This window comes from Pseudophryne corroboree, chromosome 2, assembly GCF_028390025.1.
Source record: "Pseudophryne corroboree isolate aPseCor3 chromosome 2, aPseCor3.hap2, whole genome shotgun sequence".
Lineage (NCBI taxonomy): Eukaryota > Metazoa > Chordata > Amphibia > Anura > Myobatrachidae > Pseudophryne > Pseudophryne corroboree.
In genome coordinates, this window is record NC_086445.1 from 115,097,299 (window position 1) to 115,124,309 (window position 27,011).

Consider the following 27,011-nt stretch of genomic DNA (forward strand, 5'->3'; position numbering starts at 1 on the left):
GGGCGGAGCCTATCTCCTCAGCACACAAGCGCCATTTTCCCTCACAGTTCCGCTGGAAGGACGGCTCCCTGACTCTCCCCTGCAGTCCCTACAGAATCAGGGTAAAAACGAGAGAGGGGGGGGGCACTATTGGCAGCTAAATTATAAACCGCAGCTATAAAGGGAGTAACACTTATATAAGGTTATCCCTATAGATATATATAGCGCTCTGGTGTGTGCTGGCAAACTCTCCCTCTGTCTCCCCAAAGGGCTAGTGGGGTCCTGTCCTCTATCAGAGCATTCCCTGTGTGTGTGCTGGGTGTCGGTACGATTGTGTCGACATGTATGAGGAGGAAAATGATGTGGAAGCAGAGCAATTGCCTGTATTAGTGATGTCACCCCCTAGGGAGTCGACACCTGACTGGATGGTTGTATTTAAAGAACTACGTGACAATGTCAGCACTTTACAAAAAACTGTTGACGACATGAGACAGCCGACAAATCAATTAGTGCCTGTCCAGGCGTCTCAGACACCGTCAGGGGCGATAAAACGCCCGTTACCTCAGTGGGTCGACACAGACCCAGACACGGATACTGAGTCCAGTGTCGACGGTGAGGAGACAAACGTAATGTCCAGTAGGGCCACACGTTACATGATCACGGCAATGAAGGAGGCATTGAACATTTCTGACACTACAAGTACCACAAAGAAGGGTATTATGTGGGGAGTGAAAAAAACTACCAGTAGCTTTTCCTGAGTCAGATGAATTAAATGAGGTGTGTGATAAAGCGTGGGTTTCCCCCGATAAAAAAGTGCTAATTTCTAATAAATTATTGGCACTATACCCTTTCCCACCAGAGGTTAGGGCGCGTTGGGAAACACCCCCTAGAGTAGATAAAGCGCTCACACGTTTATCTAAACAAGTAGCGTTACCGTCTCCTGATACGGCCGCCCTCAAAGAACCAGCGGATAGAAGGCTGGAAAATATCCTGAAGGGTATATACACACATACTGGTGTTATACTGCGACCAGCAATCGCATCAGCCTGGATGTGCAGTGCTGGAGTTGCGTGGTCGGATTCCCTGACTGAAAATATTGATACCCTGGATAGGGACAGTATATTACTAACTATAGAGCATTTGAAGGATGCATTACTATATATGCGTGATGCACAGAGGGATATTTGCACCCTAGCATCAAGAGTGAGTGCTATGTCCATTTCTGCCAGAAGAGCGTTATGGACGCGACAGTGGTCAGGGGATGCGGATTCCAAACGACATATGGAAGTATTGCCGTTTAAAGGGGAGGAGTTATTTGGGGCCGGTCTATCGGACCTGGTGGCCACGGCAACGGCCAGAAAGTCCACCTTTTTACCCCAGGTCACCTCTCAGCAGAAAAAGACACCGTCTTTTCAAACTCAGTCCTTTCGTTCCCATAAGTACAGGCGGGCAAAAGGCCACTCATTTCTGCCCCGGGGCAGAGGAAGAGGAAAAAGACTGCACCAGGCAGCCTCTTCCCAGGAGCAGAAGCCCTCCTCTGCTTCTGCCAAGTCTTCAGCATGATGCTGGGGCTTTACAAGCGGACTCGGACACGGTGGGGGCCCGTCTCAAAAATTTCAACGCGCAGTGGGCTCACTCGCAAGTGGACCCCTGGATTCTGCAGGTAGTATCACAGGGGTACAAACTGGAATTCGAGACGTCTCCCCCTCGCCGGTTCCTGAAGTCTGCTCTACCAAAGTCTCCCTCCGACAGGGAGGCAGTTTTGGAAGCCATTCACAAGCTGTATTCCCAGCAGGTGATAATCAAGGTACCTCTCCTACAACAGGGAAAGGGGTATTATTCCACGCTGTTTGTGGTACCGAAGCCGGACGGCTCGGTGAGACCAATTTTAAATCTAAAATCCTTGAACACTTACATAAAGAGGTTCAAATTCAAGATGGAGTCACTCAGAGCAGTGATAGCAAACCTGGAAGAAGGGGACTATATGGTGTCTCTGGACATCAAAGATGCTTATCTCCACGTCCCAATCTACCCTTCTCACCAAGGGTACCTCAGGTTTGTAGTACAAAACTGTCATTATCAGTTTCAGACGCTGCCGTTTGGATTGTCCACGGCACCTCGGGTCTTTACCAAGGTAATGGCCGAAATGATGATTCTTCTTCGAAGAAAAGGCGTTTTAATTATCCCTTACTTGGACGATCTCCTGATAAGGGCAAGGTCCAGGGAACAGTTAGAAGTCGGAGTAGCACTATCTCGGTTAGTGTTACGTCAGCACGGGTGGATTCTAAATATTCCAAAATCGCAGCTGATTCCAACGACACGTCTCCTGTTCCTAGGAATGATTCTGGACACAGTCCAGAAAAAGGTGTTTCTCCCAGAGGAGAAGGCCAGGGAGTTATCCGAGCTAGTCAAGAATCTCCTAAAACCAGGCCAGGTGTCAGTGCATCAGTGCACGAGGGTCCTGGGAAAAATGGTGGCTTCTTACGAAGCGATTCCATTCGGAAGATTCCATGCAAGATCGTTTCAGTGGGATCTTCTAGACAAATGGTCCGGATCGCATCTTCAGATGCATCAGCGGATAACCCTGTCGCCAAGGACAAGGATGTCTCTTCTGTGGTGGCTGCAGAGTGCTCATCTACTAGAGGGCCGCAGATTCGGCATTCAGGATTGGATCCTGGTGACCACAGATGCCAGCCTGAGAGGCTGGGGAGCAGTCACACAGGGACAAAATTTCCAGGGCTTGTGGTCAAGCATGGAAACATCTCTTCATATAAACATTCTGGAACTAAGGGCCATTTACAATGCCCTAAGTCAAGCAAAACCCCTGCTTCAGGGTCAGGCGGTATTGATCCAATCGGACAACATCACGTCAGTCGCCCACGTAAACAGACAGGGCGGCACGAGAAGCAGGAGGGCGATGGCAGAAGCTGCAAGGATTCTTCGCTGGGCGGAGAATCATGTGTTAGCACTGTCAGCAGTGTTCATTCCGGGAGTGGACAACTGGGAAGCGGACTTCCTCAGCAGACACGACCTTCACCCGGGGGAGTGGGGACTTCATCCAGAAGTCTTCCAAGAGATGGTAAACCGTTGGGAAAAACCAAAGGTGGACATGATGGCATCCCGTCTCAACAAAAAACTGGACAGATATTGCGCCAGGTCAAGGGACCCTCAGGCAATAGCGGTGGACGCTCTGGTAACACCATGGGTGTACCAGTCAGTGTATGTGTTCCCTCCTCTGCCTCTCATACCAAAAGTACTGAGAATCATAAAAAGGAGAGGAGTAAGAACTATACTCGTGGTTCTGGATTGGCCAAGAAGGACTTGGTACCCGGAACTTCAAGAGATGCTCACGGAGGACCCGTGGCCTCTACCTCTAAGAAAGGACCTGCTCCAGCAGGGACCTTGTCTGTTCCAAGACTTACCGCGGCTGCGTTTGACGGCATGGCGGTTGAACGCCAGATCCTGAAGGAAAAAGGCATTCCAGAAGAAGTCATCCCTACCCTGATAAAGGCAAGGAAGGAGGTAACCTCGAAACATTATCACCGCATTTGGCGAAAATATGTTGCGTGGTGTGAGGCCAAAGAGGCCCCTACAGAGGAATTTCAACTGGGTCGCTTCCTACATTTCCTGCAAACAGGACTGTCTATGGGCCTAAAATTAGGGTCCATTAAGGTTAAAATTTCGTCCCTGTCGATTTTCTTCCAAAAAGAACTGGCTTCAGTGCCTGAAGTCCAGACGTTTGTCAAAGGGGTACTGCATATACAGCCTCCTTTTGTGCCCCCGGTGGCACCTTGGGTTCTCAATGTGGTTTTGGGGTTCCTAAAATCACATTGGTTTGAACCACTCACCACTGTGGAATTAAAATATCTCACATGGAAGGTGGTAATGCTGTTAGCCCTGGCTTCAGCCAGGCGTGTCTCAGAATTGGCGGCTTTATCTTATAAAAGCCCTTACCTGATTTTTCACACGGATAGGGCAGAATTGAGGACTCGTCCTCAATTTCTCCCAAAGGTGGTTTCAGCGTTTCACGCGAACCAGCCTATTGTGGTGCCTGCGGCTACTCGGGACTTGGAGGACTCCAAGTTACTGGACGTAGTCAGGGCCCTGAAAATATATATTTCCAGGACGGCTGGAGTCAGGAAATCTGACTTGCTGTTTATCCTGTATGCACCCAACAAGCTGGGTGCTCCTGCTTCTAAGCAGACGATTGCTCGTTGGATTTGTAGTACAATTCAGCTTGCACATTCTGTGGCAGGCCTGCCACAGCCAAAATCTGTAAAAGCCCATTCCACAAGGAAGGTGGGCTCATCTTGGGCGGCTGCCCGAGGGGTCTCGGCTTTACAACTTTGCCGAGCAGCTACTTGGTCAGGGGCAAACACGTTTGCTAAATTCTACAAATTTGATACCCTGGCTGATGAGGACCTGGAGTTCTCTCATTCGGTGCTGCAGAGTCATCCGCACTCTCCCGCCCGTTTGGGAGCTTTGGTATAATCCCCATGGTCCTTACGGAGTCCCAGCATCCACTTAGGACGTTAGAGAAAATAAGAATTTACTTACCGATAATTCTATTTCTCATAGTCCGTAGTGGATCCTGGGCGCCCATCCCAAGTGCGGATTGTCTGCAATACTTGTATATAGTTATTGTTACAAAATTCGGGTTATTATTGTTGTGAGCCATCTTTTCAGAGGCTCCTTCGTTTATCATACGGTTAACTGGGTTCAGATCACAGGTTGTACGGTGTGATTGGTGTGGCTGGTATGAGTCTTACCCGGGATTCAATATCCTTCCTTATTATGTACGCTCGTCCGGGCACAGTATCCTAACTGAGGCTTGGAGGAGGGTCATAGGGGGAGGAGCCAGTGCACACCAGCTAGTTCAAGCTTTTACTTTTGTGCCCAGTCTCCTGCGGAGCCGCTATTCCCCATGGTCCTTACGGAGTCCCAGCATCCACTACGGACTATGAGAAATAGAATTATCGGTAAGTAAATTCTTATTTTTTTTTTGGTGTTTTTTTTTTATTGGTAATAGCATATCTATTTATATTAGAAGGGATTAGGTACTTGGTTTGTCTTTTTTGGAGGCACAAGTATTATTTATATATTTTTTTAAATATATATATAATTTTTTTATTTTATTTTATTTTTTTCTAATTTTTTTTTTAGGTGGAATGGGAAAATCCCGGGGAAAAATGGCGTGGGGTCCCCCTTCCAAAGCATAACCAGCCTCGGGCTCTTCGAGCTGGTTCTAAAAATCCGGGGAAAAAATGGACAGGGGATCCCCCGTATTTTTAAAACCAGCAACGGGCTCTGCGCCTTGTGCTGGTGCAAAAAATACGGGGGACAAAAAGAGTAGGGGTCCCCCGTATTTTTTACACCAGCATCGGGCTCCACTAGCTGGACAGATAATGCCACAGCCGGGGGTCACTTTTCTACAGCGCCCTGCGGCCGTGGCATTAAATATCCAACTAGTCACCCCTGGCCGGGGTACCCTGGGGGAGTGGGGACCCCTTCAATCAAGGGGTGTCCCCCCCCCCCCCCCCCCAGCCACCCAAGGGCCAGGGGTGAAGCCCGAAGCTGCCCCCCCCCCCATCCAAGGGCTGCGGATGGGGGCTGATAGCCTTGAGAAAATGTCCAGAATATTGTTTTTTCCTGTAGTACTACAATTTCCAGCAAGCCTCTGCCGCAAGCTGGTACTTGGAGAACCAGAAGTACCAGCATGCGGGAGAAAAATGGGCCTGCTGGTGGTAGTAGTAGTAGTAGTAGTAGTAGTAGTAGTAGTCGTCTCCCTCGTCACTGAAGAATCCGGGGTACCTGTGAAAAAAATTACTCACCTGATCCAGTGTCCAGATTATAATCCACGTACTTGGCAAAAAAACAAACCGCATTAACCCGAACCACGGACTGAAAGGGGTCCCATGTTTACACATGGGACCCCTTTCCCCGAATGCAGAGACCCCCCGTGACAGCTGTCACAGAAAGGTCTAGTCAGCCAATCAGCGAGTGCAACGTCCTTGTACTCTGCTGATTGGCTATGCGCGTCTGAGCTGTCAGACAGCGCATCGCAAAGCCTCTCCATTATATTCAATGGTGGGAACTTTGCCGTCAGCGGTGGGGTTACCCGCGGTCAGCCGCTGACCGCGGGTGACCTCACCGCTAACCGCAAAGTTCCCACCATTGAATATAATGGAGAGGCTTTGCGATGCGCTGTCTGACAGCTCAGACGCGCATAGCCAATCAGCAGAGTACAAGGACGTTGCACTCGCTGATTGGCTGACTAGACCTTTCTGTGACAGCTGTCACGGGGGGTCTCTGCATTCGGGGAAAGGGGTCCCATGTGTAAACATGGGACCCCTTTCAGTCCGTGGTTCGGGTTAATGCGGTTTGTTTTTTTGCCAAGTACGTGGATTATAATCTGGACACTGGATCAGGTGAGTATAATTTTTTTCACAGGTACCCCGGATTCTTCAGTGATGAGGGAGACGTGGCTGTCGGCGGGACAACATAGGTAAGTATGTGTGTGTCGGCAGGTGTGTAATAAAGTTATACTCTCAAGGTGTGTGTCTCCTGTTTTTATTTGGGTATTTTTTTTCTAGTAGTACTACAGGTACCAGCGGGCCCGTTTTTCTCCCGCATGCTGGTATGGTTCTCCAAGTACCAGCTTGCGGGGGAGGCTTGCTGGGACTTGTAGTACTACAGGAAAAAACAATATTCTGGACATTTTCTCAAGGCTATCAGCCCCCCATCCGCAGCCATTGGATGGGGGGGACAGCCTCAGGCTTCACCCCTGGCCCTTGGGTGGTTGGGGGGGGGAACCCCTTGATTAAAGGGGTCCCCACTCCCCCAGGGTACCCCGGCCAGGGGTGACCAGTTGGATATTTAATGCCACGGCCGCAGGGCGCTGTATAAAAGTGACCCCCGGCTGTGGCATTATCTGTCCAGCTAGTGGAGCCCGATGCTGGTGTAAAAAATACGGGGGACCCCTACTCTTTTTGTCCCCCGTATTTTTTGCACCAGCACCAGGCGCAGAGCCCGGTGCTGGTTTTAAAAATACGGGGGATCCCCTGTCCATTTTTTCCCCGGATTTTTAGAACCAGGACCAGCTCGAAGAGCCCGAGGCTGGTTATGCTTTGGAGGGGGGACCCCACACAATTTTTTTCCGGATTTTTACAGTTTTTTTCCCGTTCTTTAAAAATCGCAGCAAAATCCGGCAAATTGGCCGTTTTTCTAAAGCGGGACTGTCGAATCCGTTTTTTATTGAACATGGTCAATTTCGGCACCCACTTGCCGAAAATCGACTGTCGAATTAAAAAACGGGCGAAAAATTGCCGCGATTCACCGCTAATTGCATATACCCCGATACCTGCTGTATGAAGTAAAAAGCTGATTGAATATTAAGCAGTGTGCTAGTTCTGTCTACACCCTGGCTGGAAAGTTATGGATGGACATATATAATTTCCTATTCATTATATCAAAATATGTATAATTTTATGAATTATTAGCGCTTTTTCTCTATCTATAATTCACTTGTATGGAGACTGACTATCTCCCATTATACAGCTGCTAGAAAAGCGTCCCATTCTAGCGCCCGACAATATACCTTGGTATATATCTTTCCGCATTTACCCTTTATTCCTCCCACTGCTCCGTGGGACCTCAATGTGGTGGTGACCTTTCTTCAGTTGGATTGGTTTGAACCCTTGCATAGGGTTGATTTAAAATACCTGACGTGGATGACTGTTATGTTACTGGCCTTGGCTTCGGCTCGGCGAGTGTCTGAATTGGGGTCCTTGTCCTGTAAGAGCCCATAGTTGATATTTCATGAGGATAGGGCGGAGCTCAGAACTCGCCCACAGTTTTTGCCGAAAGTAGTGTCTGCTTTTCATGTAAATCAACCAATTGTGGTTCCAGTCTTATCAGATGCTTCAGATGCTCCAAAGTCCCTGGATGTTGTGAGGGCTTTGAGGATTTACATCAAAAGGACTGCTCGCCAAAGGAAGTCTGACTCTCTTTTCTTCCTTTATGATGCTACGAAGATTGATCGTCCTGCCTCCAAGCAGTCCATTGCTCGTTGGCTCAAATTGACTATCCAACAAGCCTCTGCCGAGTTCGGTTCAGGCCTACTCCACAAGGTCGGTGGGTTCTTCCTGGGAGGCTGCCCGGGGTGTCTCAGCCTTACAGTTGTGCTGTTCAGCAACTTGGTCTTGTGTGAACACGATTGTTAAGTTCGACACCTTGGCCAAAGATGACCTGCGGTTTTGAAGGGTTCTCAGTGCTCTCCCACCCGTTCTGGGAGCTTTGGGACGTCCCCATGGTAATATCCTATTCCCCAGTATCCACTAGGACGTTAGAGAAAATAGGAATTTAATACCTACCGGTAATTCCTTTTCTCGTAGTCCGTAGTGGATACTGGGTGCCCGCCTCTGTACTTTGTTTGCCTGCTTACCTGTTTGTAAGTGTTATTGGATGGGTTTGCTATTGCTTCCCTGTTCCATGTTTTGTTAGCGTTGCTATTCTTCTATCGTTAGTGTTGCTTTCCTCTGTTCTGGTTAGCTCTGCTATATTATTGTTTGTGTGTTAGTTCGTTACCTCACCGCTTTGTGTTATATCCTTCTCTCAATGTATGTCCATCTCCTCGGGCACAGTTTCCTAGATGGAGTCTGCTAGGAGGGGCATAGAGGGGAGGAGCCAGCACACACTATTGATTTCTTAAAGTGCCAGGCTCCAGTGGACCCGATCTATACCCCATGCTAATATCCTTTTCCGCAGTATCCACTATGGACTACGAGAAAAGGAATTACCGGTAGGTACTAAATTCCTATTTTTGCAATTTTTAAAATAACTGCAGAATGAAATGGACAGAAAATGGCATAATGTACATTAATCTCCCCATGTTGTCTGCCTTTGTTCTTGTACAACTAATACAGCTACTACCATAGAAAAGATTTTTTGTAAACTGAATTGAATGATTGATTGACGTAATCTGTCACCTCATTGGTAACCAGTATTGAATGACTATTTCAGGCCTCTTGAATACATAGTCCTAGTGATTGGTGAATACAGATCTGCCCAGAATATGGGGTCTCCCACTGTGTGTTAGTGAGGGATGTGCTGACCTTTCAGGCTCCTCCCCTTAATTTGCATGGATTGCAGCTCTGCAAGATTTAAATCTCCACCTTTGGAATGTCCTTTTAATAGTGTTTGGATGTGCCTGTAGAATAGTACTGCCTGTATTCTTAGTACATGACTCTGACATAAATAAGCATAACAATGTCCCTATTGTATATGGAAAGGCTGTACGCCCCATAGGAAGTGTCACGATTCCGGAGTGGCGATTTTTTAGATACGCCAATCTGAGAACTGCTGCCAGTTATACCTTACTGATTACCTCTCCGCTTGTGGTAAATCAATACGGTAACTGCCACCAGCAGAAGTACCTTTTTGGGTCAATCCCAGGGTGAGCTGCTGCTCTTACCCACACACACAATTAGTAATACTTAAAAAAAAAAATTAGGTAACATGAGCCTCTCGGGGTAATGGTGTGAAAACATAAAATCCAGAACTAAAATTGAGATTTTTAATTCAAGTAAAAATTTCAAAACTTATAGTTACAGAAAAACAAACCGTTACAAGAATATAATTGTGTAAATAGCCACATCAGTAATCACAATTTCATAAAATAAAAATAAGGAGACAAACAACGTTCAAGTAACCAGTACCGAATGCTGGCCTCTCTTCATAACTCGGTATCATTATAGGACCCAGTCTATCTCTGGACCCACCTCAACGACAACGAACAATTTGCAGTCAGTTTTCCTTATTTAAAGCTACTGCAATTCGCATGCAGCCCTCCCCTCTTGGGATTCCTTTAACTCTTCCAAAATCAGAATGGATTGAGTCTCACATTACACTTTTTGGGGTTTCTCAGTCATTCTGGCAGGGGTGTATTCCCTTATCTTTAATTACTTGTGTGAAGCTTGTGAACTAGGATTGTGTACACATTTACAATAGGCCTGGAAGAAAGTGTCACACCTTGGTAGACAATGTGTCTTTTCTGGGTTGCAGGGTGGACTCCTGCAGTGTTATACACAAGCTTCAATATCTAATTACTGTCCCATACAGGATCCTAGGGCTATTAACAGCTTGTCTCTGAAGTTCTGTGGCTATAATGAAATACCAGCAAGGCCATTAACTTCCACCCATTTGTCATGCAAGACATTTAACTTGTATAATACATTGATGCATCGATACATCAGATAATGGTGAATAATACAATTTTTATTTTTAATCATGCCCAATCCGATATAAAAATTGGGTGGGCACTACAGTAAGGTCTCTAATTTGGGCTGGATTAATGTACCCTGAAGACGCAACGTCACACTGCCGCCCCAGTCTGCAGCAGGTGAGCTGATAGGGGAGGATGTGCTATAATCATCACTGCACCGCACGCATATTAGTACTTCTTTAAGATTAAAAAATATGGGCAGTACTTGTATTATTACTAAAGTGGATGTAATAAGCAAATCAGAGGGCAGAAGCAAATGCAGCAGGCATTGTTTATTTAAGTAGAGAGGTCCTGCTATACGGTTCATGTCCGTACTCTTCCATGTCAACTTTACTAAGGCCTGCATCCACAGCAGTGAGCCTACTCTGTGTTCAGTAAACGCAGGATTCAGCTTCTAATGCAACATATCCAATGTCCATTGTATACAGAGCACATTTTCCAAAATGATCAGTCATTTCTGTAAATGTCACTATTCTAGAGTTAAGAAAATGTGATTGCTATTCCCAGTATGTATGAGCTTTAAGGTTCTAGAGTCTCTGTTTAGTTAGTAAATGGAATATTTTGAAATAAAAGCAGATAAATGTTTTGCTTATTCTAATTTTTTTTTTCAAAGTGGTCCTGAAAAATCAAAGGACACATCAAGAAGCTTGAAAACCATTCTAGCTACGCCTGCGCACTTGACGTATAAGAATGGTGGGTTGCAACATGTAATGATTTATTTTAATCCTAAAAATGAATTTAATATGATCAAAGTAAGCTGGAGTCGTGATTGTGTAAGAGTTACGCAGGAATTGTGGTTGAGTTAAATTATAACAGCAGTGTATGTAAGCTTTTGTGGTTCTGTTTGTATGTATAAAGCAGTGGTTTGCAACTTCAGTCCCAAAGTGCCCCCAATAGGTCATGTTTTCTGAACTTCTTTAATCATTCACAGACGTGTAAATCTATTTAGCGGTCGGTAATTATCCCACCTGTTTCTACAGATAGAAATCCTGAAAACATGGCTTGCTGGGGATACTTGATAACGGAAGCTGTGAATCACTGTAGAGACTTCATATATGAGAACACTGTTTTGTGTAACATTGGGGCAGATGCATTAAGTCTGGAGAAGGGATAGAGAAGTGATAAGCGCAAGGTGATAACGCACCAGCTGTTATTTTTCAAATCCGTAATGCTTGGTTAGTGCGTAATCACCTTGCGCTTATCACAGCTTTATCACTTTATCCCTTCTCCAGGTTAATACATCTGCCCCATTATTTTATGACTGCAGCCTCCAAAAAAAGAAATAGGATGAGCTTCAAATCGGCTACTAGGTTATTTACAGAGGACCCTGCTACAGTGGTGCTGGTGGCCTTGTACAGTAATGTCTGCAGTGTTGTGTAGACAGCAGGTTAGATGGTGACTGCCCCAGCAGGTTAGATGGTGACTGCCCGCACAACGCTCTTCAAGCAGCCTTTCAAAGTTTGTACATGTGAAGAAATACAATATTAGAAAGGTCTCTTTACTTTAGTCACGGGGCAGAGACTCGCACTAGGGTTAAACACCACACACTGTAGGCAATTACACTCCAGAAAAGTTCCCCTGCCTGAAAGCAGAGTGCAATAGGTCTTTTGTGTGCCCTCTTTTATATGTAGGCAATTTCTATAGACAGACTACAGCCAGTGGGAGCGTGGTTGCATGATTTGGGAAGGCTCTCAATCCAATCCCTTTCCATGACTGACTTCTCATTACGCTGCAATAGCTCTGAGCAATTGACCTTTCCCCTGAGGGTTGGATCACCTACATTTGAACAGAACATATCATGTTATACAGTGTCACCATGTCCATTAATACACACGGCTCCCTGTTCATTGTAGAAACTAAGTGGGTCCTGCACTTGGCGGCGGCGAATACCCATGTCTGTATACTTCCATCTTAGAAGTGGGGAAATGGGAGGCAGATTACTCAATAGAAACAGGTGGTTGCAGTGGTGATCTTCCCATAGACGGCTCTTTCCTCCTTTTTGTTTTCCTTACCCAGGGTCTTTGATGATGATGATGATGGAGACCATTATGTTGGTTTTTGTACTCCTGGGATTGACCAAAGTGGTATTTGTATACAGATCTCATTACCACGTAAGCACACTATTGGGCAAAACCATGTTGCACTTCAGGTGGGGCAGATGTAACGTGCAGAAAGAGTTAGATTTGGGTGGGGTGTGTTCAAACTGAAATCTATATTGCAGTGTAAAAAAAGCAGCTAGTATTTACCCTGCACAGAAACGAAATAACTCTCTCTGCACTTGTTACATCTGCGCCACCTGCAGTGCACATGGTTTTGCCCATTAGTGTACTTTTTTTGGTTTACTAACAAACCTGAATAAACCCCATGATTGTATTTGCAAATCATCAACTTTTTTTCACCAATCTAAGACCCTGGTGACGGTAAGGGAAAGTCAGTCTCTGCAATCCTTGTCACAGCAGGTGTGAACATAAGGGGGCTGGAAAGCCTCGCCTCCATTCGGGATCGATTCACTCTGAATCTAGACCTTGAAACCTGTGGGGTAGGGAAATGTTCCTCATTGCACATTTATAGAATGTTACTGTAATATACATTATCTTCTGAGGGTGCAAGCTATAGTAGGACAGTGTTGTGTACAGATTTAACTAAATCTTTCCCATCCATAATGGCCTAATATGGGATGCCCCATGGGCAGGGACGGATCTAGACTTTTCTTTAGGGGGGGCAGTTTACTGTTTAATCTTGACTCCTCCCTCTACAGTCCCAACTCCTCCCATCTGCAATCCTAACTCCTCCTCTCTCAATTCTGACTGAACTTTTTGAGTGAGACTGAGATAGAGCTTTGTGATTGTTCTATGTACATGTGACTGTGCTATGGGGTAATTGTATTTATTAGTCCTAGTACCCACACACCAGCAAGTGAGGGGCAAATGCTCTGTAACCCTTGCTCTCCTGGCTCCTCTGTGCTGCTGTGGCATAAGCTGCAGCACATCGTTCTGCCTCAGTCTCTCCCAGGAGAGCTCTCTTCTGCTCAAAAGTGGGCGTGGCTATGACTGTGTTAGGGGGGGCGGTCGCCCCCTTCGCCCCCCCCCCTAGATACGGCCCTGCCCATGGGTGGTGAAGAAGAAGAAAAATTAAGCTTTGGTAAGCCTGTTTCATTGCGTCCATTAATGGTACAAGAATCATCCTGCCCAGGAATGTTTTACTTTTTAATCCTTTTTTGTTTTTTTTAGTTTATCGTTTTGGTTTTTAGTCTCCTGTCCATGATGGTGTTGGTTCTTGCTGTCTGACAGAATTTTTTTTATGCTTTCTGAAAACTGAGCTCCCTGGCTGGAGGGGTTTCAGCAGGATAGAAGTGGCCTCTTTTCTGACCAATTGTCTTATATCCTGGAGCCACACACATACAGTGCATACGGAAAGTATTCACAGCGCTTCACTTTTTCCACATTTTGTTATGTTACAGCCTTATTCCACAATGGAATAAATTCGTTTTTCCCTCAAAATTCTACACACAATACCCCATAATGACAACATAGAAAAAGTTTTTTTGAGATTTTTGCAAATTTACTAAAAATAAACTAAAAAATCACATGTACATAAGTATTCACAGCCTTTGCCATGAAGCTCAAAATTGCGCTCAGGTGCATCCTGTTTCCACTGATCATCCTTGAGATGTTCCTAGAGCTTAATTGGAGTCCACCTGTGGTAAATTCAGTTGATTGGACATGATTTGGAAAGGCACACACCTGTCTATATAAGGTCCCACACTTGACAGTGCATGTCTGAGGACAAACCAAGCATGAAGTCAAAGGAATTGTCTGTAGACCTCAGAGACTGGATTCTCTTGAGGCACAAATCTGGGGAAGGGTACAGTAAAATATTTTCTGCTTTGAAGGACCCAATGAGCACAGTGACCTCCATCATCCGTAAATAGAAGAAGTTCGGAACCACCAGGGCTCTTCCTTAAGCTGGCCTGCCATCTAAACTGAGCGATCGGGATAGAAGGGCCCTAGTCAGGGAGGTGACCAAGAACACGATGGTCACTCTGTCAGAGCTACAGCATTCCTCTGTGGAGAGAGGAGAACCTTCCAGAAGGACAACCATCTTTGCAGCAATCCACCAATCAGGCCTGTATGGTAGAGTGGCCAGACAGAAGCCATTCCTTAGTAAAAAAGCACATAGCAGCCCACCTGGAGTTTGCCAAAATGCACCTGAAGGACTCAGACCATGAGAAACAAAATTCTCTGGTCTGATGAGACAAAATAAGAATTTACTCACCGGTAATTCTATTTCTCGTAGTCCGTAGTGGATGCTGGGAACTCCGTAAGGACCATGGGGAATAGCGGGCTCCGAAGGAGGCTGGGCACTCTAGAAAGATTTCAGACTACCTGGTGTGCACTGGCTCCTCCCACTATGACCCTCCTCCAAGCCTCAGTTAGGATACTGTGCCCGGACGAGCGTACACAATAAGGAAGGATTTTGAATCCCGGGTAAGACTCATACCAGCCACACCAATCACACCGTACAACTTGTGATATGAAACCCAGTTAACAGTATGAAACAACTGAGCCTCTCAACAGATGGCTCAACAATAACCCGATTTAGTTAACAATAACTATGTACAAGTATTGCAGATAAACCGCACTTGGGATGGGCGCCCAGCATCCACTACGGACTACGAGAAATAGAATTACCGGTGAGTAAATTCTTATTTTCTCTGACGTCCTAGTGGATGCTGGGAACTCCGTAAGGACCATGGGGATTATACCAAAGCTCCCAAACGGGCGGGAGAGTGCGGATGACTCTGCAACACTGAATGAGAGAACTCCAGGTCCTCCTCAGCCAGGGTATCAAATTTATAGAATTTTGCAAACGTGTTTGCCCCTGACCAAGTAGCAGCTCGGCAAAGTTGTAAAGCCGAGACCCCTCGGGCAGCCGCCCAAGATGAGCCCACCTTCCTTGTGGAATGGGCATTGACAGATTTTGGCTGTGGCAGGCCTGCCACAGAATGTGCAAGTTGAATTGTACTACACATCCAACGAGCAATAGTCTGCTTAGAAGCAGGAGCACCCAGCTTGTTGGGTGCATATAGGATAAACAGCGAGTCAGATTTTCTGACTCCAGCCGTCCTGGAAACATATATTTTCAGGGCCCTGACCACGTCTAACAACTTGGAGTCCTCCAAGTCCCTAGTGGCCGCAGGCACCACAATAGGCTGGTTCAAATGAAACGCTGACACCACCTTAGGGAGAAACTGGGGAAGAGTCCTCAATTCTGCCCTATCCATATGGAAAATCAGATAAGGGCTTTTATAAGACAAAGCCGCCAATTCAGATACTCGCCTGGCAGAAGCCAAGGCCAATAACATGACCACCTTCCACGTGAGATATTTCAGATCCACGGTTTTTAGTGGTTCAAACCAATGTGATTTTAAGAAACTCAACACCACGTTGAGATCCCAAGGTGCCACAGGAGGCACATATGGGGGCTGAATATGCAGCACTCCCTTTACAAATGTCTGAACTTCAGGTACTGAAGCTAGTTCTTTCTGAAAGAAAATCGATAGAGCCGAGATCTGTACCTTAATGGAACCCAGTTTTAGGCCCATATTCACTCCTGCTTGCAGGAAATGCAGAAATCGACCTAGTTGAAATTCCTCAGTTGGGGCCTTTTCGGCCTCACACCATGCAACATATTTCCGCCATATGCGGTGATAATGATTTGCTGTAACCTCTTTCCTGGCTTTAATAAGCGTAGGAATGACTTCCTCCGGAATGCCCTTTTCTTTCAGGATCCGGCGTTCAACCGCCATGCCGTCAAACGCAGCCGCGGTAAGTCTTGGAACAGACTGCTGTAGCAGGTCTTGTCTTAGCGGCAGAGGCCACGGGTCCTCTGAGATCATCTCTTGAAGTTCCGGGTACCATGTTCTTCTTGGCCAATCCAGAACCACGAGAATTGTGTTTACTCCTCGCTTTCTTATTATTCTCAATACCTTTGGTATGAGAGGCAGCGGAGGGAACACATAAACTGACTGGTACACCCACGGTGTCACCAGAGCGTCCACAGCTATCGCTTGAGGGTCTCTTGACCTGGCGCAATACCTCTCTAGTTTTTTGTTTAGGCGGGACGCCATCATGTCCACCTGTGGACGATCCCACTGATGTACAATCATTTGGAAGACTTCTGGATGAAGTCCCCACTCTCCCGGGTGAAGGTCGTGTCTGCTGAGGAAGTCTGCTTCCCAGTTGTCCACTCCCGGAATGAACACTGCTGACAGTGCTAGTACATGATTTTCCGCCCATCGGAGAATTCTTGTGGCTTCTGTCATTGCCATCCTGCTTCTTGTGCCGCCCTGTCGATTCACATGGGCGACTGCCGTGATGTTGTCTGACTGGATCAGCACCGGCTGGTGTAGGAGCAGGGATTTTGCTTGACTTAGGGCATTGTAGATGGCCCTTTAGTTCCAGAATATTTATGTGAAGGGAAGTCTCCTGACTTGTCCATAGTCCTTGGAAGTTTCTTCCCTTTGTGACTGCCCCCCAGCCTCGCAGGCTGGCATCCGTGGTCACCAGGACCCAGTCCTGAATGCCGAATCTGCGACCCTCCAGAAGATGAGCACTCTGCAGCCACCACAGAAGAGACACCCTGGTTCTTGCAGACAGGGTTATCAAGCGATGCATCTGAAGATGCAATCCGGACCACTTGTCCAACAGGTCCCACTGAAAGATTCTGGCATGGAACCTGCCGAATGGAATTGCTTCGTAAGAAGCTACCATCTTTCCCAAGACCCGCGTGCAGTGATGCACCGATACCTGTTTTGGTTTCAGGAGGTCTCTGACTAGAGAAGACAACTCCCTGGCTTTCTCCTCCGGGAGAAACACTTTTTTCTGGACTGTGTCCAGAATCATCCCCAGGAACAGTAGACGTGTCGTCGGGACCAGCTGTGACTTTGGGATATTCAGAATCCAGCCGTGCTGGTTCAGCACTTCCTGAGATAGTGCTACTCCCACCAACAACTGTTCTTTGGACCGTGCTTTTATTAGGAGATCGTCCAAGTACGGGATAATTTAAACTCCCTTTCTTCGAAGGAGTATCATCATTTCCGCCATAACCTTGGTAAATACCCTTGGTGCCGTGGAGAGTCCAAACGGCAGCGTCTGGAATTGGTAATGGCAATCCTGTACCACAAATCTGAGGTACTCCTGGTGAGGATGGTAAATGGGGACATGCAGGTAAGCATCCTTGATGTCCAGGGAAACCATGTAATCCCCCTCGTCCAGGCTTGCAATAACCACCCTGAGCGATTCCATCTTGAACTTGAATTTTTTTATGTACATGTTCAAGGATTTCAAATTTAAAATGGGTCTCACCGAACCGTCCGGCTTCGGTACCACAAATAGTGTGGAATAGTAACCCCGGCCTTGTTGAAGTAGGGGTACCTTGATTATCACCTGCTGGGAATACAGCTTGTGAATTGCCGCTAGCACCGCCTCCCTGTCTGAGGGAGCAATCGGCAAGGCAGATTTTAGGAACCGGTGGGGTGGAGCCGCCTCGAATTCCAGCATGTATCCCTGAGATACTACTTGAAGGATCCAGGGATCCACCTGTGAGCGAGCCCACTGATCGCTGAAATTTCTGAGGCGGGCCCCCACCGTACCTGGCTCCACCTGTGGAGCCCCACCGTCATGCGGCGGACTTGGAAGAGGAAGCTGGGGAGGACTTTTGTTCCTGGGAACCTGCTGTCTGTTGCAGCCTTTTTCCCCTACCTCTGCCTCTAGACAGAAAAGACCCTCCTTTTCCACGCTTGCTTTTCTGGGTCCGAAAGGACTGAACCTGATAAAATGGCGCCTTCTTAGGCTGTGAGGGAACATGGGGTAAAAATGCTGACTTCCCAGACGTTGCTGTGGAAACTAGGTCGGAGAGACCATCCCCAAATAATTCCTCCCCTTTATAAGGCAAAACTTCCATGTGCCTCTTGGAATCTGCATCTCCCGTCCACTGACGAGTCCATAAGCATCTCCTAGCAGAGATAGACAATGCACTTACTTTAGATGCCAGCCGGCAAATTTCCCTCTGTGCATCTCTCATATATAGGACTGAATCTTTTATATGGTCAATCGTTAGCAGAATAGTGTCTCTGTCTAGTGTGTCAGTATTTTCTGACAGTTTTTCTGACCATGCAGCGGCAGCACTGCACATCCAAGCTGACGCAATAGCTGGTCTAAGTATAATGCCTGAGTGTGTGTATACAGACTTCAGGATTGCCTCCTGCTTTCTATCAGCAGGCTCCTTAAGGGCGGCCGTATCCTGAGAGGGTAGTGCCACCTTTTTTGACAAACGTGTGAGCGCTTTATCCACCCTAGGTGGTGTTTCCCAACGTGACCTATCCTCTGGCGGGAAAGGGAACGCCATTAGTACCTTCTTAGGAATTACAAATTTTTTATCAGGGAAAAGCCACGCTTCTTCACACACTTCATTTAGTTCATCTGATGGGGGAAAAACTACGGGTAGTTTTTTCTCCCCAAACATAATACCCTTTTTTGTGGTACCTGGATGTAAATCAGAAATGTTTAACACCTCTTTCATTGCCTCAATCATGCAGTGAATGGCCCTGACAGGCATTAGGTTTGACTCATCGTCGTCGACACTTATCAGTATCCGTGTCGACATCCGGGTCTGCAAACTGAGGTAGTGGGCGTTTTAGAGCCCCTGACGACCCCTGAGGCACCTGGACAGGCACGAGCTGAGATCCTGGCTGTCCCACAAATTTCTTATGTAAAGAATCTATACGTGCACTCATTTCTTTCCATAAGTTCATCCACTCGGGTGTCTGCCCCGCAGGGGGTGACGTCCTTTCAAAATGCATCTGCTCCGCCTCCACCTCATTATCCTCATCAAACATGTCGACACAGCCGTACCGACACACCCCACACACACAGGGAATGCTCAACAGAGGACAGGACCCACAAAAAGCCCTTTGGGGGGACAGAGTGAGAGTATGCCAGCACACACCAGAGCGCTATATATATACAGGGACTAACTGAGTTATGTCCCTAATAGCTGCTTTTCATATAATATATGTGTATATATACTGCCAAATTTAATGCCCCCCCCCTCTCTTTTCCCTGTTACTGTATATTGCAGGGAAGAGCCAGGGAGCTTCCTTCCAGCCGAGCTGTGAGGGAAAAATGGCACCAGTGTGCTGAGGAGATAGGCTCCGCCCCTTTTTCGCAGCCTATTCTCCCGCTTTTTATGGAATTCTGGCAGGGGTATTTACCTCATATATAGCCTCTGGGGTTATATATTGAGGTATTTTAGCCAGCCAAGGTGTTTTTATTGCTGCCTCAGGGCGCCCCCCCCCCAGCGCCCTGCACCCTCAGTGACCGGAGTGTGAAGTGTGAGAGGAGCAATGGCGCACAGCTGCAGTGCTGTGCGCTACCTTGGTGAAGACAGAGTCTTCATGCCGCCGATTTTCCGGACCATCTTCTTGCTTCTGGCTCTGTAAGGGGGACGGCGGCGCGGCTCCGGGACCGAACACCAAGGACTGGGCCTGCGGTCGATCCCTCTGGAGCTAATGGTGTCCAGTAGCCTAAGAAGCCCAATCCGGCTGCAAGCAGGCGAGTTCGCTTCTTCTCCCCTTAGTCCCTCGCTGCAGTGAGCCTGTTGCCAGCAGGTCTCACTGAAAATAAAAAACCTAAGTCTATTCTTTCTAAGAGCTCAGGAGAGCCCCTAGTGTGCATCCAACCTCGGCCGGGCACGAATTCTAACTGAGGCTTGGAGGAGGGTCATAGTGGGAGGAGCCAGTGCACACCAGGTAGTCTGAAATCTTTCTAGAGTGCCCAGCCTCCTTCGGAGCCCGCTATTCCCCATGGTCCTTACGGAGTTCCTAGTATCCACTAGGACGTCAGAGAAAGATTGAACTCTTTGGCGTGAATGCCAGGCGTCATGTTTGGAGGAAACCAGGCACCGCTCATCACCAGGCCAATACCATCCCTACAGTGAAGCGTGTTGGTGGCAGCATCATCCTGTGGGGATGTTTTTTAGCGGCAGGAACTGGGAGACTAGTCGGGATAGAGGGAAAGATGAATGCAGCAATGTACAGAGACATCCTGGATGAAAACCTGCTCCGGAGCGCTCTTGACTTCAGACTGGGGCGACTGTTCATCTTTCAGCAGGACAACGACCCTAAGCACACAGCCAAGATATCAAAGGAGCGGCTTCAGGACAACTCTGTGAATGTCCTTGAGTGGCCCAGCCAGAGCCCAGACTTGAATCCGATTAAACATCTCCGGAGAGATCTGAAAATGGCTGTGCACGATGCTTCCCATCCAACCTGATGGAGCTTGAGAGGTGCTGCAAAGAGGAATGGGCAAAACTGTCCAAAGATGGGTGTGCCAAGCTTGTGGCATCATATTCATAAAGACTTGGGGTTGTAATTGCTGCCAAAGGTGCATCAACAAAGTATTGAGCAAAGGCTGTGAGTACTTATGTACATGTGATTTCTTAGTTTCTTATTTTTAATACATTTTGCAAAAATCTTAAAATCTGTTTTCACATTGTCATTATGGGGTATTGTGTATAGAATTTTGAGGGGGGGGGGGGGGGGGAATATGAATATTCATTTTGGAATAAGGCTGTAACATAACAAAATGTGGAAAAAGTGAAGTGCTGTGAATACTTTCTGGATGCACTGTATATAACATGCTCAACTGCACACTTGTTCGATTGGTTAAACAACCTGAAATACCGTCCGTTAGATTAAATTCATGCATGTTGTTAAATCTCACTTAGTTGTCTCTTGATGGTCTCTAGCATTATATGCTCAACAAAAAGAACATTTATTATTCTTTATAGATTTCTCCAATGTGGATTCCCCATTGGCACCGGTGTTCTACACCCCGGGACTGAAGGTGCATAAGAAAAGAGCTGACTGTGGTCTGCAGGATGGGGACAGTGAAATAGAGCACCATGGCAGCGCCGCAGAGTAAGACTTTGTGCTGTACTTAAGTTAACTGTCTTTTATAAAAATAGTGTTCCCAATACTGTAACACATACTGTATGAATTGTTGTAGTGTGGAAGAATTCCAGATGCCATAAAGGGAGCGTTTCATTTTTTTTTTTTTTTTTTTTTAAGTAATCCTAGTACAAAACTAAAAACCATTACTTAACAGGCAGATGTAAGGGTATAACTTATACCATGATTTGACCTAAGTTTAGCCAGTAGCATTATCACACTTGGTACTGTACATGAGGCAGATTGTTCTGTAAAAAGCGATCTCTTGCAGATATGGCCACCAATGGAGGGGCCCTAAGATTTCGGGGTCTATTCATGAAGCAGTGATGAGTGGAGAAGTGAGCCAGTGGAGAAGTTGCCCATGGCAACCAATCAGCTGCTCTGTACAATTGTATAGTATCGGAAAAAGGGGGGCCTGGACTGCACACCCTATTACTAAAGATATCAAGAGGTGCTATCATGCTCAGGCTTCTAATACTATGCTGGAGGAAGAGAAATGCAGGTGCACACTCCTAGCACTAAGAACATTAATAGTAAAATAATTTTAAATAAACCCTCACAATTAACATGGAGTATAATTGAAGTTCTTAGCACACATTTGCGCAAATATGTGGGCCCATGTACCACGACCAGGTGACACTATATACATATTACAGTTGTATAGTATGCAAATTTATAAATGTTACTTCAATGCTGATTGGTTGCCATGGGTAACTTCTTCACTGGCTCACGTCTCCACACTTTTCACTGCTTCATGAATAGACCCCAAAGTAACCTGACTTTCTTGTTACTTAAGAGGTGACTTGCATGTGTTACCCAGCCCAGAAGCCTCTACTGTTATAGACTGGTCAGTTAACCTGAGACAATGCTCAGATGGGAATATCTGAATATGGGTCTCCTACAAAGCTGTAAAAGTGGTACAGTTTTCCTTTGTGAAATGTTTTTAGAGTATATTATGTATCTGAAACCTTCAAATGAGATGGCTGAAAAGAGAAAATTGGGAGAATTCCTTCATAATGGGGTAGACGAGGACTAAGTGCATTCATGTGTGGCCAAGGCTCTGCACCATGCTGTTAACATGGTATAATGGGTAGGGGAGTCCTTTGTATAGAATATTAGCAATGATGTGAAATGATCTGGACATATCTGCATCCAGTGCGGTTAGAGAAACAAATGGATTCTGCCACCAATGGACAAATAGTAATTATTCTGGTAAAGAAAAAACAAATACTAGAATAAAATTTAAATGAGTTGTCCCCCATCAGCAAGCATGTTTCTATTGCTTGTGATCAGGGAAATTATTCTGAAAGAGGTAGTTCTTCATATTGAGCCAGCATATTTAGGGAGAGGCAATGGGGTCAATTAATATGCCCTTAATCGGGATTGGATAACCATTCTCTTTCTGCTGCGGGGTACACTGGGCTCCACAAGGATAGACATAGGGGGTGTAGAGTAGGATCTTGATCTGAGGTACCAACAGGCTGAAAAGCTTTGACTGTTCCCAGAATGCATAGCGCCGCCTCCTCTATAACCCTGCCTCCCTGCACAGGAGCTCAGTTTTGTAGTTGGTGCTGCAGATAGCAAGCACATAACAGAGGTGCTGCTCTGGGCAGCCCTAAGAGCTTTTTGAGAAGAAAAGTGAAGACTTCAAGGGCTGCAGCAGTGTGTATATGTCTTGTGACATTCACTGCTGCAGCTCCATCTCTCCCCAGTGGCGCTGTACACTCCCAAGTCCTGGTTGCCAGGTAACTACAGCAGGAGTCTCCGGTTTTCTTCCATGGTCAGGCACACACGACGGGGGCTCTCCGGGATTGCGTGGCCGCGCTTCGGGAGGTGGTGAGTGGGTCCCGCTTGTGGGACCCGTACTTTATCGCGATCCGGCGCGGTCAGTGGGAGGCGGACCGCGCGCGCTGGAAGTGGACACTGTGGCAGTACAGGCGATCCCACTAGATCACCAGGGCATGGGTGCAGGTCAGGTTTTCCCTTAAAACCATTTTAATAGTAGCCCACAGTACCCGGTGGTTTTGCCAGCAGGGGGATAAGGCTTAGACCTGGAGCCCCTCCCCCAGCCCCAGGGCACCATTTCCCGCAAATGTTCCCGCCCTGAAGCTGCATATCTGTCTCTCCCTCACTCCCTGTCAGTATCTGGGCGCCATTTCTCTCAGCTACACTGTTCCTGGGACTGCTTGGGCAAATCCTCCTGTGTAAAGCCGCCTGGTTGTCAGCGCTGTGACTTTACATGACACTTAAGTATTCTACCTGCCTATTAGACAGTGTTAGTTAAGAAAGAGTGCACTTAGGGTTTCCTAGTACAATTACCATGTGATATACATCCAGTTCTTACTGTGCAGTGTTATATCTATTGACTACATAGCTATATAAGCTGGTCCAGTGCAGTATTATTGTTAGTAATAACCTCTGCATTGTACAACTGTGACTATATGTGGGTGCATTAGCTTGCTGAGTGGTTTCCATTTCGTGTCTCTCACTCAACTTGCTATCCCTATATTCTATAACCTGAAGGGGCTTGGTGCGTCGGGTTTTATATTTATATAGGATTTTCACAAGAAATACTTTAATACGTATTTTTCTCTGATTTTAGTCACCATATCTCTCCTATATCTCTGCTTGTGCTGATTACACTGCGCAGGGGTTTGGGTAAGAGGTATTGTGCTGCTGCCAATTGTACTGTTACCTTATACTGCAAGTTATATCAGATCTGCTTCTGAAGGTAACGGTTCTGGGGCTGAACACACTACAGGTGTTGCTGAAGCCACAGATGCATATGAGGAGAATATAGCAGCTGTGGGCTCTGGTTCTGGGGGCTCCTTGCCCTCCAGTGGGACTGTGGCAACGGAGGTACATAATGACCCACCGTGGGCTGCTTTTTCCACGCTTCTGCATACGCTAGTTAATAAACTAACACCCCCTACGGGACCCCCTATGCCGGTACAACCGTATTTGGTCCCTGCAGCTAACCCGCCGTGGGCGGACAATTTATCTGCTCAATTCAAGAAGTTAAACCAGTCCCTGACTACTAAAAAGTCTGACCCTCGCTCGCCCAAGCCCAGGGGGGTCCTCTAAGCGAGCTCTTATCTCCTCACAATCCACTGCTGTCACTGACACCTCGTCTGATGAAGACGGCACTTACACTGACCCCACAGATTCTGACACAGATACTGCTGAGGGGGAGGGTAGTTCACATGTGGATGTTCCTGATCTTTTGGAGGCCATTAAGTTGATTTTACAGATTACGGATGATCCCGAGCCATCCGTCCCTCCTAAGAAACCAGATAGGTTCAAGCGTCAGAAGGTGGTTAAACAAGTTTTACCTCACTCTGACCACCTAGTGGATATACGTCAGGAACCCTGGGAAAACCCGGGTAAGAAGTTTGTGCCTCAAAAGAAGATGCTGGCTCGCTATCCCCTCGCACCAGAGCTGTCTAAAAATTGGGAAACGCCTCCTCCAGTAGACTCGCATGTGGCTAGCATGGTGGTTTCCTCAGCTCTACCTGTCACTACCGTCACGTCTCTAAAAGAGCCTACGGATAAACGTGTGGAGGGTTGTCTGAAAGCGATTTACACTGTCACGGGTGCTGCCAAAGGCCCACTATTGCAGCTACATGGGCAGCAGAGGCTATTGAAGCACGGGCCTTGGAGTTAGAAGCTGAAATCTCTCTTGACCATGCTAGACAATGCTTGTCATATATTGTCACAGCTTCTCATTATATTAAAGAGGCGGCTTCTGATGCCGGTATCCTATCAGCCAAGGCCTCTACTACATCAGTCCTGGCTCGCCGGATATTGTGGCTGAGATCCTGGTCTGGGGATCTGGACTCCAGAAAAACCCTGGAGGTACTCCCTTTCAAGGGAGATATTCTGTTTAGGGAGGACTTAAATAAGATAGTGGCTGACTTGGCTACTGCCAAAACTGCCTGTCTGCCAAGTACCGTTTCTTCTGTGTCGAAGGTTAAATGTACTTCCTTTCGCCCCTTTCGTCCTTCAGGTAAAGCAAAAGGTCAGGCTTACAACAAGCAGGCCAGCACTTCCAACCCTGGTAAGCCGAAGCCCAAAAGAGCCTGGGCGGCCCGTCGGCCAGCTTCCAAGACCGATAAGCCTGCCGCATGACGGGGTGGGCCTCCCCCTGGGGGATCCCAGGGTGGGGGGCCGGCTTCTAGGGTATACCCAGGAATGGTTGAAGACCACTTCAGATGCCTGGGTACGGGAAGTCGTCACTCGAGGTTACGCCATAGCCTTCAAAAACTGACCCCCTCATCGATTTTGCCGGACAGACAAAGGCAAATACTTTACATTCGGTGGTACAGACCCTCCTGGATACAGGAGTCGTAGTACAGGTGCCTCTTGCTCAGAGGGGCCGGGGGTACTATTCTCCGCTGTTTCTAGTCCCGAAACCGAATGGGTCTTCCCTGCCCATTCTCAACCTCAAGGCATTGAACAAGTTTGTGAAGGTTTCCAAGTTCCGTATGGAAACCCTTCGCTCTATAGTTCTGGCCTTGGAACCTGGGGACTACATGGTCTCCCTGGACATACAGGATGCTTACCTACATATTCCTATAGCAGCGTCACATCAGCAATACCTGAGGTTTGCGATTGGCAACCTCCATTACCAGTTTCGGGCGTTACCTTTTGGTTTAACTACGGCTCCGCGAGTCTTCACCAAAGTTATGGCGGTGATGACGGTGGTACTCCGCCGTCAAGGGGTCAGGATACTGCCGTATCTGGACGACTTGTTAATCCTGGCAAATTCCCCAGAACTTCTCCTACGTCATCTGGATATGACTGTCCGGTTTCTACAAGCCCACGGGCGGCTCATCAACTGGAAGAAATCCTCCCTGGTCCCTACTCAGAGTATGGTGCACCTGGGAGCGCTATTGGACACTCAAAACCAGAGGTTGTTCTTGTCTCAGGAGAAAGTCCTGATGCTTCAGGACAGGATTCGTTGCTTCCTTTCTCGTCCGCAAGTGTCGATACATTCGGCGATGCAGGTGCTGGGCCTCATGGTATCAGCTTTCGACATGGTGGAGTATGCTCAATTCCATTCTCACCCCCTCCAGAAGCTGATTCTAGCCAAGTGGGATGGCCTGCCTCACCGGATCAGGTCTCACATGATCTCATTGACTCCGGAGGTCCATCTGTCGCTGCTCTGGTGGCTCCAGGACCGACAATTGTGCAGGGGCCGTCCCTTCTGGATATCCAACTGGGTCCTGTTGACGACAGATGCCAGTCTAAGAGGTTGGGGCGCGATACTGGAGCAACACTCCCTTCAGGGTCAGTGGAACAAGGAGGAATCCCTCCTCTCGATCAACATTCTGGAATTGCATGCGGTCTTCAATGCGTTGAACCTGGCCCGGCATTTAATTCAGAACCGTCCTGTTCAAGTACAGTCGGACAACGCCACCACAGTGGCTTACATAAATCATCAAGGCGGCACTCAAAGCCGTTTGGCAATGAAGGAAGTCTCACGGATTCTACATTGGGCGGAACGCCATCTACCGCCCATATCGGCAATATTCATTCCGGGAGTCCTGAATTGGGAAGCGGACTTTCTCAGTCGTCAGGACGTACATGCCGGCGAGTGGGGCCTCCATCCAGAAGTGTTTCAACTCCTAGTGGAAAAGTGGGGCCTTCCAGACGTAGATCTGATGGCGCTTCGGAGCAAGGACAAGGGATCCTCAAGCAGCATTCGTGGATACGCTGGCGGTGCCGTGGAGGTTTCGG

At 47.3% G+C, this 27,011-nt stretch overlaps 1 protein-coding gene across 1 annotated transcript in view; it reads left to right on the plus strand.

Annotated features, from left to right (window-relative positions):
- Positions 1-27,011, plus strand: part of SKA3 (spindle and kinetochore associated complex subunit 3) — a 186,890-nt gene that overhangs the window by 99,228 nt on the left and 60,651 nt on the right. Inside the window, exons 6-7 of the mRNA XM_063951626.1 lie at positions 10,875-10,954; positions 21,113-21,242. Coding sequence (XP_063807696.1) covers positions 10,875-10,954; positions 21,113-21,242 — 210 coding nt within the window. The remainder of the gene's footprint in view (positions 1-10,874; positions 10,955-21,112; positions 21,243-27,011) is intronic.